This window comes from Macrobrachium nipponense, chromosome 1, assembly GCF_015104395.2.
Source record: "Macrobrachium nipponense isolate FS-2020 chromosome 1, ASM1510439v2, whole genome shotgun sequence".
NCBI lineage: Eukaryota > Metazoa > Arthropoda > Malacostraca > Decapoda > Palaemonidae > Macrobrachium > Macrobrachium nipponense.
In genome coordinates this window covers 104188886-104200804 of record NC_087200.1, presented here as the reverse complement: position 1 = coordinate 104200804, position 11919 = coordinate 104188886, and the positions used below count along the sequence as shown (strand labels likewise).

Below are 11919 nucleotides of genomic sequence, written 5' to 3'. Positions count from 1 at the left end.
TGATTGTAAGGAGTGTGTAGTATTATTATTTGTGGTAAGTCCTAGATATCAAACTATTTCTTTATGTTGTTTTCTAATGTTAATGTTTTGTAGCATGATTGTCATAACTTATGTGCTTGTGTTCATGTGTGCATGAATATTGATAGTTATTGTCTGTTTTTCTGTTACAGATGTGGTAGTTTGGTAATGTGTTGAATAAAGCTTGGAATCTGTCACCAAGTGTTTACTTTCATTACAATTTATTCAACACACTACCTATCATGGCCAAGCTGCTGAAGCCGTCCAGACTGGACACAGATCCCAGCTCGCCCACTGCAGCCAAAGAGTGGAAGCACTGGCATAAAACATTCACCAACTTCATAGAAAAAAGTGGAGATGCTGCACCAGACAAGTTGAGGGCATTAGGGAATTGTGTGTCCCCGAGTGTGTATGAACTCATTGAAGACTGTAGTACTTTTGAGAGTGCAATCGCCAAACTGGAGAGTGCTTATGTCAAGTTGCCGAATGAAGTTTTTGCTAGGCATGTTTTGGCGACACGACGACAGCAGTCAGGAGAATCCCTTGATGAATTTCTGAGGGAGCTACATAAGCTAAGCAAGGATTGTAACTTCCAGGCAGTCACAGCTGAGCAATATCGGCAGGAGCTAGTACGTGATGCATTTATCAATGGTATTGCCTCAGCATTTATTCGTCAGCGCCTACTAGAAAATAAGTTTCACTGAAACCTGGAGGCTGCACACAGTCAAGCTCGTACGTTGGATCTTGCCCAGCGTAGTGCCGACGCGTATGCATCTCCACCCATTCCTCATACTGCTGCTTTAGTTCCAGAGTGGCAGGCACAGCCCAGAGGTGACCAGCAGCAGCAGCCAACAAAAGAAGAAGCAGAAAGAAGTTCACATGGAGATTCAGCTGTTGCTGCTGCTTACTTATCTAAGAGGAAATGCTATTTTTGTGGTAATGCACTCCACAGTACAGGTAGAGTGAGTTGTCCTGCACGTACTGTTAAATGTAACAAATGTGGTAAAACAGGTCATTTTGCAAAAGTCTGTAATCAATGGCTTCAGGTAGTACTACTGCTGCATTGTATAATCCCACTTTGCTTACAATAGCTGCCACGTATCCAAAGAATCTTTCACATGCAGCTACAAACATTACTGTAAATGGCCATTCATTGAAGGCACTAATTGATTCTTGTAGTTCAGATAGTTTTATACGTGAGGAAGTAGCACAGAAACTAAATTTGACAATAGTTCCTGTAGGTACAGCAGTCTCAATGGCATCAAAATCTTTAAATGCTAGTTCCCCTGGGTTTGTTACAGCAGACTTAGTGCACCTTGATCAGAGATATCCTTGTATCCAGCTCGGGGTCCTGAAGGATTTATGTTGTGATGTTATCTTAGGTTATGACTTTCAAAAGCAACACCAGAGCGTAACTTTTCAATATGGAGGGAATAAACCAAGTTTAAAGATAACTGGAGCCAAACCTGTCTGTGTATTAGCAACAGCTGATATCGATGAACCGACATTGTTTCCAAACTTGCCTCAACAGTGTAAACCCATTGCAGTTAAATCTAGACGCTATAGCCAGGATGACCAGCTGTTTGTAAAAGACCAGATATCACATTTACTATCTGAAGGTATCATTGAGCCAAGTATATCCCCTTGGAGAGCACAGGTTGTAGTAGTCAAAGATCCACTTGGCAGGCACAAAAAGAGACTTTGCATTGATTATTCCCAGACCATTAACCAATACACAGAACTAGATGCATACCCCCTCCCAAGGATAGAGGATATGGTGCATGACCTTGCAAAATATAAGGTGTTCTCCACATTTGACTTAAAGAGTGCATATCACCAAATCAGCATTAAAGAGAGTGAGAGGAAGTACACTGCTTTTGAGGGTGCAGGGAAATTGTTTCAGTTTTGTAGGATTCCATTTGGTGTCACGAATGGTGTAGCTGCTTTCCAAAGAGCTATGGACAAACTAGTTGAAGATGAGAACCTCAAAGATACTTTTCCATATCTAGATAATATTACTGTAGGTGGATTAACTCAGGCTGAACACGATGAAAACGTTCAAAAGTTCTTGGATGTGGTTCAGAAACGGAAGATCACCCTAAATGAAGTGAAATCGGTTGTGTCTGTTCCTACAATCAATGTTCTAGGGTATTGTGTCGGTAATAATGTGATAAAGCCTGACCCTGACAGATTACGTCCCCTTCAAGAATTGCCGCCTCCCACAAATATGGGGTCTCTGCGAAGAGCTCAAGGGTTGTTTGCATATTATGCCAATGGATCCCTCGTTTTTCTGATATGATTCATCCCTTAGTGAACACAAAAACTTTTCCACTGAGTGAGCCAGCACTAGCTGCTTTTAACTCCTTAAAAAACAACTTATGGATGTTTCACTACGGTCTGTGGATGAGAGCCTTCCCTTTGTTGTGGAGTGTGATGCTTCGGAAGTTGCTGTTTCAGCAGTCTTAAACCAGGGTGACCGGCCGGTAGCTTTCATGTCAAGAACGCTCCAGGGTAGTGAGTTGCATTATCCAGCAGTGGAAAAGGAGGCTACCGCTATTATTGAAGCTGTTCGCAAGTGGAGCCATTTCTTAGCGAGACGACATTTTACTCTGATTACTGATCAGCGATCCGTGATGTTCATGTTAGACAGCAGGAAGAGAACTAAAATAAAGAATAACAAGATACAAGAGTGGAGGTTGGAGCTGGCATCGTACAGCTATACCATACAGTATCGTCCTGGGAAACAGAATATTGCACCGGACACCCTGACTTGTGCCTATTGTTGTTCTATTTCTTTAATGTCGAATCTCACTGACATCCACGAGAACCTCTGCCATCCTGGGGTCACTCGTCTTTTGCACTTTGTGCGATCTAAAAACCTCCCCTTTTCAACAGATGACGTGAAAAGAGTGTGTTCTTCCTGTAAAATCTGTGCACGACAAAAACCGCAATTCCATCATCCAGGAAAAGGAGTCCTCATAAAGGCCACCCAGCCAATGGAACGTCTTAGTATTGATTTCAAGGGGCCTCTGCCCTCTACCACGAACAACAAGTACATTCTTACGGTTATTGACGAGTATTCACGTTTCCCCTTTGTGTTTCCCTGTCCAAACATGCATTCTAAAACAGTGATCAAATGTCTTGAATCTATCTTTAGCCTTTGCGGAATGCCTAGTTTTATTCATTCAGATCAAGGTCCTTCTTTCATGTCCCAGGAACTGAAAATGTACCTTTCTCAGAAAGGAGTTGCAACAAGCAAAACAACACCTTATCATCCGTTGGGGAACGGCCAGGTTGAGAGATACAATGGTATTATTTGGAAATCTATTCTTTTAATACTTGAAACTAGTCACTTGAAGACTCAACACTGGGAGATAGTACTTCCTGAGGTTTTGCATTCAGTTAGGTCGCTATTATGTACAGCAACCAATGAAACCCCTCATGAACGTTTCTTTAGGTTTCAGCGACGCTCTAGTCTTGGAAATACATTACCATCATGGCTTTTGACTCCTGGACCCGTACTATTGCGACGACATGTTAGGTCTAGCAAACATGAACCGTTAACTGATCAGGTTCAACTCATGAATGCAAACCCAATGTATGCAAATGTCAAATATCCAGACGGAAGAGAATCAACTGTGTCTACTCGTGACTTAGCTCCAAGTCCTGAGGGTGCAATGATTCCTGTACACCAGGTTGAATCGTTAAGAGAGATGGAGTCCCCAAATACACCTGGAGTGCAGGATGCACAAACTCATGTTACACCTGAAGGGCAGGATGCACAAACTCATGACAGTTAACAAACTAATGATAGCCGTGATTCTCATGTGCCCAGTGAGCCCACTGAGCTAAGAAGATCCACTCGTGTGTCAAGACCCTCCTGATCGCTACGGATGGGATTAAACCAATACATTTGTTTAGTTTAACAGTGAAATTTTCTAGGAGGGGAGAATGTAGTATTATTATTTGTGGTAGGTCCTAGATATCAAACTATTTCTTTATGTTGTTTTCTAATGTTAATGTTTTGTAGCATGATTGTCATAACTTATGTGCTTGTGTTCATGTGTGCATGAATATTGATAGTTATTGTCTGTTTTTCTGTTACAGATGTGGTAGTTTGGTAATGTGTTGAATAAAGCTTGGAATCTGTCACCAAGTGTTTACTTTCATTACAGAGTGAAACTCGCAATTCGATTTCTCTCAGCATTTGCAACACGGGAGATAGACATAAAGTTCCAATGCCGGTTAAATCAGTTATACCTCCTCCTCATCCAGGTGGTAAAATGAAGAGAGCTGTTATACCGTTGAGCGGGATTAAGCAACGCATCACTCAGGAATGTGGAAATCCTCCCTTTAGTAATATCATTCCCATATCGTTTAATGAGAGCCAAATCGATTACGCAACTGGTGCAATCGAATATCTACGCGCCTGGCATACCAGAAGTGAGTATGAATGTCTGCGGTGCAAACGGAGATGTGCACTTTAACATGTCATTATTTCTTAATTGATTGAATATTGCAACGAACTTACAAAACGTCTTTGTTGCTAATGGTTATGAGGTCGATAAACATTCATTTCAGTTTGGCAGCTTACAAGTTCAATATTGTTCTCAGTATTTATATCTAGGGGCTTGGTTTCTGGACGATGTACGAATGAAAACTCCTTGGTCGGCATGAACAATCTTTTTTTATCATTGGTTAACAATTTTTCCATATTTTGTGATGCAAACACAACCATGCCGTTCCCTTATAAAATGAAGGTATTTCACGTGGCTGTGATGTCGTCCTTATTATACAACTGTGAAAGCTGGTTGACTTTTAGTGTTCAAAGTATAGAAAAGACTTACGGTATACTAGTTAGAATACTGCTTGGTGTTAGGAACAATATACCTCTACCTATATGTTTAGTAGAAGCTGGATGAAACACTGTGCAATATGAAATTGAGAAAAAAAGCAACAGTTTCCTAAAGTGTAATATGAATCATGTGAATTTAGAGAAACCATTTCATTTTGTATTGGATATTTATAGGAGGAATAACACACCAGGTTACAGATGTGCAAGAGACGGAAATAGTGGACAATCATTAGAAAACTTTCGACCCTTAATGATGTATAAAGCTGTAAATTCTACGAAGTATGTCACATATGGGTGAAATATATGTGCCAAAATATAAAAGACAAGCTTTTACAAGGATAAGATTGATATATCTCACCGCTTCAAATTGAATTAGAAAGGTAGAGTAGGACCACTCATGAAATACGCAAATGCAATTTTTTTTCAGAATATAAAAGACAAGCTTTTACAAGGATAAGATTGATTTCTCACAGCTTAAAATTAAATTTGGAAGGTGGAGTAAGACCCCTCAAGAAATATTACTACCAAGTATAATAATAGGCCACAGAGGATTAGGAGGTGGGCAGACCTCAAATCGCATTCACGCGTTAGTAGACAGAGAGGATATAAGCCGTTAGTTTTTTCAATCTCCATCGTGTTCATAACGCAGAATGCATTCCATTCTGGTAAATTCAGTAAAAGTATCAGTCTCAACTGCTCCCATTACATTCTCATGAAGAATAGAGACATATCACATTGAAACTTTGGGCCGTCAGTTATACGGACGTCAGAGGGGTGGCGAATTCTCCGAGATACTATATAAGAAGGCATTATCTCGCATCCAGTAGTACGGTTGTCTACTGGTTGACCTCGCAGCTAGCACCCCTGATAGATTACAGCTCAGGACTAATATGACGGGTGAAACCGAATATCAAGTTATTTATAAACAGTGGTGACTAAGAAGCAGCTGCGGTTATTGAAGAAGATATACGAAAAATGTTGAATACCTCGGCAGTTTTAGCGATATAAATACATTATTCAGAGATGTGAGGAAGGTTGAGAAGAATATAAATAAAGATGATGTCAAAAATGTCCTACAGAGTCAACCCTCTTATACTGACATAAAGTTACTCTGAAGAAATTCCCTAGCAAGGTCGTATCTCTAAAGCCTCTTGTCGTCGTTAGCAGAAAGCTGACTGACATGTCCAAACTCGCTCCTTATAACGAAGGTAATAAATATCTTTTAATAGTCATCGATCAGTTTTCGAGGCATTTACAGGTTATTCCTCTAAAGAAAAAGGATGGGAATACTATGCAAAGGACGTTAGGAAGGTTCCCGTACCAGAAGCTTTTTTCGGGGGATATTATATCACGTTCGAATACTGGTAAATGTAATGAAGCATTTGTCAACGGAATAAGTAACGCTTTTCAGATCTGTATCCATATTTTTGAATGAGAAGTTGGTGGAATCTTGTCCGATATTTCACTATCAATCGTATATCAATCTGTTAAAAAAAATAAACCCAGTGTGATGACTGTGTTATGACGGAGTAGATTTTTAAATGAAGATTATAATGGGAAGTTTGGTAAATTAGAGGATTCACAGCTAATACCTTCCAGGACGCTGCCAGGTGGGAAGCGAGTGTCATGGCGACTCCTAAATTGGTTGGTATACATACCTACTTCCCCTTGCTCCTTGTTCTAGTGAGTATTGACATGTATTTACTAGATTCGGTGGATTTGAGAATTAGATTAGAAATGGCTAATACCAGCTGGATTTTGGGTATAGATATAAATGAAGAATTGAACCATTTGGACGTGAAGGCAAAATTATGGATTTATAGGGTTACCCCGCACTATAACGCCCTGTCCACTTTAAATGAAGCTCTATCAGTATAAAACGTATATTGGAACAAATGAATCCTCTATATTAATCAATTAGGCGTTTGGAACGTGTATTCCCAAGAAGTTAACAGTCGCCTTGGTTGATATGAAGAATTTTTCGGGAGAATATGCCAGAAACGGGTTATATTTCGAACACTGCGAGTTAAGTAAATATTCGCATAACCATTAACGGGAACATTATATATAATATTCAGAGTACATTCTCAGAGAGAATAACGCAATTATCTTACGAAATGCAGAAGGCAATTGGGGACGGGCATGAAAACATGATCACTTACAATGCTTTTAAAAGGGAGAGATATTTTTTCTGTTTTAGTTTCACGACCAAGGATTCGCTAACGGTCGAAATTTCCGCTGGTAGGGCCAGTGGTAAAGCCTCACATAGTAATGTTTTTTGGGGATTCGAAAGGTATTTTATCAATCGATTCAGATAGGATAATTCAGTGTGACGTTAGAGGGTGAAATGGATGAACACTACAGAATTAGAAATGTCTTTAAAAGACACGTTAGGGCTGTTAATTAGATATTTAGGAATATTCGCCTCAGATGATGTAGGAGGATTTACATTACCGTTAATTAGAAGTAAACCTTTAATCTTGACATCTAACACTTTAACGTTAGGGCCGTTTATTAGATGTTTTGGAATATTCGCCTTAGATAATGTAGGAAGATTTATATTACCGTTAAGTAGAAATAAACCTTTTGTCTTTAAATCTAACACTTTACAGTCATCTTTGGGTATTAATAATATAGGTCACTGGGTATGTTTCTACGTGGAAAGGTAACCCAGAACTTTGATTATCTTCCTTGACAGTTACACTATCGAGCCTGAATTTTATTCAGATTTCTGCGTAATCATTCTGAATATACCGTTTACGAAGTTAAAAGATAGATACAACCGGATAATTCGTATAAGTGCGGAATTTGCATTCCGTTTCCGTACACTGCGCCTGTTACCATGGAATAATAAGGAATATACTATCGGGAATGAAAGAGGTTTTATCAGTACACAATTTACACAGGAGTGATCGGTGGGTAACGAGATACTATTTCAAATATTCCAAAAAGAAAGTCAGGCAATAAGAAGAGTCATAACTGATAACTGATAACGAATGTTTAAAGTGGAGGAGATAAACCCTCCTAGGATAGATGACACACTCTGTATCCTATTCTACCCGTTTTGACTGGGTTAACTGTCAGCGCTGGCTTGAAAGATAAAATACATCTGGATTGCTCTATGCACACATATCGGCATTGTTCCCATACTTTACATATCCTTTGTGAATAAGTTCGGAAGCGACTTTCTGGAAAAAAAAAGGAGAGAAATATATACTGGTGACGGGTAGTATCCTACTCAAGTGAGTCATGGAGAAAGTCAGGTTAAGGGACTTATAATTTATTTTACTTGTAATCATATCTATGTCTGTGTCCATGTCTGACGGTTTATCAAGTATCCTTGCTTTCGCTATTAAGCGTTCAGACGGGATTTCCAAATCACTTATATTAAAGTTAAAAATTTAAAAGTCTATGTAATGTAAAGAGGGTTAATTGCATTTGTCTCAGTATTATAGCCGAGTGAAAATACATGGGTTTTCAATAGCTTTTTGAACTGAAAGATATTTTCAGCACACTTAACTGATGCCGGAAGTTGATTATACATCTAGGAGCGCAGTGCTTAAAAGTTCTCGTACCAAGAGTGGTCGTTGCACGAGGCTCATCAAGTCTGAAATCATCACGGGAAAGGCGTGTATGAACACCAGGCCCTACTTCGTATCTTTTCAGGCAACCTTTAAGATACAATGGCTCTCCCGTGTTAATAGCTTGATATGTTACGACGCAAAGTTTAAAAATAATCCTTGCTTTGACTGGTAACCAGTGTAATTTAATTAAGGTTGGAGTTATATGTTATCGCGGGGATATACCAACAATTAGTCTAGCAGCTCTATTCAAAATCATTTGAAGTTTCTTAAGACGATAATTAGGTAAATTGTAATACAACGAGTTACAATAGTCTACTCTACTAACTACCAAACTATTAATTAGCAGCTTAGTGGCATCTTCGTTAAGATATTTTCTAATGGATGCAATATTCCTTAGATGATAATTTGCGGTCCCAACCACATTGTTAATATGTTCATCAAATGTAAAAGAACCATCAATTACTACCCCGAGATCTCTGACTTTATCAGTTAACAAAATATTTTCCTTATTGATGGAGATGCTATTAACGTTATCAAACCTTCTTAAGTTATATTTACTGCCAATTAGAATACATTGAGTTTTATTTTCATTTAGTTTCAGCTTTTTCTTTTGCATCCATTTCGAAACATCTGTCATAAGTCTATCAATAACAGCTTGGTCTTCAATAATGTCATCCACTATTAAATAGAACTGGGTGTCATCAGCAAAAAATTTTCATTGAACGCCATGTAAATTTAAATAATCCAATGACAACCTCGATTGTATAAATACTAAAAAGAACCGGGCCAAGTACGCTTCCTTGTGGAACACCCGTGGTGAGCTTTCTACTTTCAGAATATCCATCTTTAACCTTCACCTTGAAAGATCTATTCGATAAATAGTTATTAAACCATTCAAGAGCATCCCCATCGATACCATAGCAGTCATATCCTCTATTAACACTTCATGAACCACTGTATCAAAAGCAGCGCTAAGATCTAGGAGAATAAGCAAGCTACATTTACCGTCATCAGAGAAACCTAACAAATCATTAATTACGGCACAAAGAGCTGTTTCAGTAGAATGGAATTTCCGATAAGCCGACTGATCTTCAGGAATAGCTCCAATTACTTTCAAGTGCTGACTGAGTTGATCTAAAACGGAAGTCTCGATCATTTTTGACAAAAAAGACAAGTTAGAAATTGGTCTGTAAGATTTCAATTCTTGATGATCAAGGGATCCTTTAAGAGATGGTTTAATGATAGCAACTTTTTCAGAGGACGGGACTAAGCTCTTAGTAATACTCAAGTTGACTATTCGAAGCTGCAATTGCAATAACCTATTTATGTTCGGGGCGTCGACGACCTCATTTATTGGAAAAGGATCGTTACTGCAATAAGAGCGGCCAGAACTAATGAACATAGTTTTGTAAGCATCGAGTGAAATTGGCCTAAACTGCAAAAACTTTGAGAAAGGAAAATCAGGAAAGTAAGGATAGGGGCAGGAAACATCAGTTGTGAAGTTACAAAGTAAACAGGCAACCTTTGACTCAAAGAATTCAGCAAATTCATTTGCCAATTCAAGCTCAGACCTCCCGTCTGGCAAAACATGCCTCTTAATTTTCCCTAAAAGTTCATCGAACACAGAATACAGCCTTTTGATATTGGACCCAACCTCAGTTACTTTTTCATTATAATATGTCTTCTTTACATCTCTTAATAATCTATTTACCTCATTCCTAGCTTCCACATATAACATTCGATTTCTCTTCTTTGTTTTATGCTTATGCCAACGTGACTCTGCCAACCTCCGTTTTTTCCTAGCTTCCCTAATTGCAGCATTGAACCATGGGGAGCTGTCTTTTATGACAATATCTTTCTCTACCACAGGGCACATTTTATCATATTCTTTGGAAAATACAGAAAAATACAAAGCAACAAGACAGACCACACATTCACCTACAGAAATATTTCTGCCACTATTTAAGTCAGTACATCCACAGGGTTCATTATATTCTTCTTCAATAACAGTAACACCCACATCTATTAGTACAGTAGAGTCTAATAACCGTTTGTTCCTAAATGTTATTTTAGTCCTAAGTTTACTTGGTAATAAGACTGAAATATCAAACATAATAAGCTTGTGGTAAAAAGAGATAGAAAAATCTGGCTCCACTATCAAATTCATAAAGTAATTATCACCCATAAAACAAAACACAGCATCTAAAATATGATCTGACCTAGAAGTAAATACATTCACCTTATTAACGAAATTCATATTGTTCATTATATCAATAAACTTCTTTACATTTGTATCTCTATAATCCTCTAACCACATATTAAAATCTCCACATATATATACATTACATTTTTCATTTTCAAAACAATCCAAGAATACAGAAAAGTCTTCTAAAAACGTAGCCTTGGCGTTAGCCTGCAGAGGACGATATACTACTAAAAATAAAAACTGTACATTATAGGCCTTAAACTCCAAGGCTAAATACTCAAAACTCACAAATGCTCCAACGACCCTAATTCTAACGTTTGTAAATGTTTTGGATAAAGCAATGCCAACCCCACCTCCCTGACCAAAATTACGTGGTGTGTGAAAAAGTTTATGAGTGTCCGGCAATAGTTCATTAATTTTCAAATTATCAGTAGCACTTAGCCATGTTTCTGTTATAGCGAACACATCTATTCCTTGTCTTGTTGCGTACTGACTGCGCATTCAGTAAGGCACATTTTATTCTTCTATTACTGGAATCCATGATCAGTCTGTTGGGCAATTCGCTTCCTCTCAGCAACATTCAATGAACAATTCCAGTCAAAAACAGCATGTTCATTATCGGAGAGGTTCATTCGCGCACAATGATGACATTTCAAACTTTCAGACTGACAATGCCTTATCTCATGATCAGTTCCGTTACAACGTCCACATATCCGAGATCCATTAGAAGCCTTGCCTCTACATTTGGACTCAAAATTACCATATCCTTGACAGTAGTTACATATTATAACATGATAACTATCCCATACCTTATGTCGACCAAAGTTGGTGAAAAGTATATCTCCATTTTCGTATATCCTGCGTCTAATGATAGGTGTACATTTAAAAGTATAATTATACGATTTACCATCTTTAGCTTCTCTAGTTGATACTAGTTTCATATCATCTGGAGTAACATTAATACCTTGAAACATATTATTCTTCTTCAAAATCGCAGGCAGGACGTCATCCATCTGTTCTTGATTACTAACATTGGCAACGGTGATTTTAGGCGACATCTTCTGAAGTACAGTTGAACATAATTTATGGTCATCAGCTGTCTGGTCCAGAGTTCGTTTAGCATTTTCTTTTGTTTTCTTATCTGGAAAGTCAACGACCAGTGAACCTTATTTCGTAGGCTTTACATTACTAATTTGAATATTCCCAAGGACTTTTGTTAATACACCTTTCTTCTCTTCCATTGTGGTAGCTTCATT

At 38.3% G+C, this 11919-nt stretch overlaps 1 protein-coding gene across 1 annotated transcript; it reads left to right on the top strand.

Annotated features, from left to right (window-relative positions):
* Nucleotides 1–260: 260 nt before the first annotated feature.
* On the top strand, nucleotides 261–2317 carry LOC135218896 (uncharacterized). Its single transcript, XM_064255341.1, has 3 exons — nucleotides 261–647; nucleotides 771–954; nucleotides 1110–2317. Exons 1-3 carry the CDS (start codon nucleotides 261–263, stop codon nucleotides 2315–2317), a joined length of 1779 nt encoding a protein of 592 aa, XP_064111411.1.
* The last annotated feature ends 9602 nt before the right edge of the window (nucleotides 2318–11919 follow it).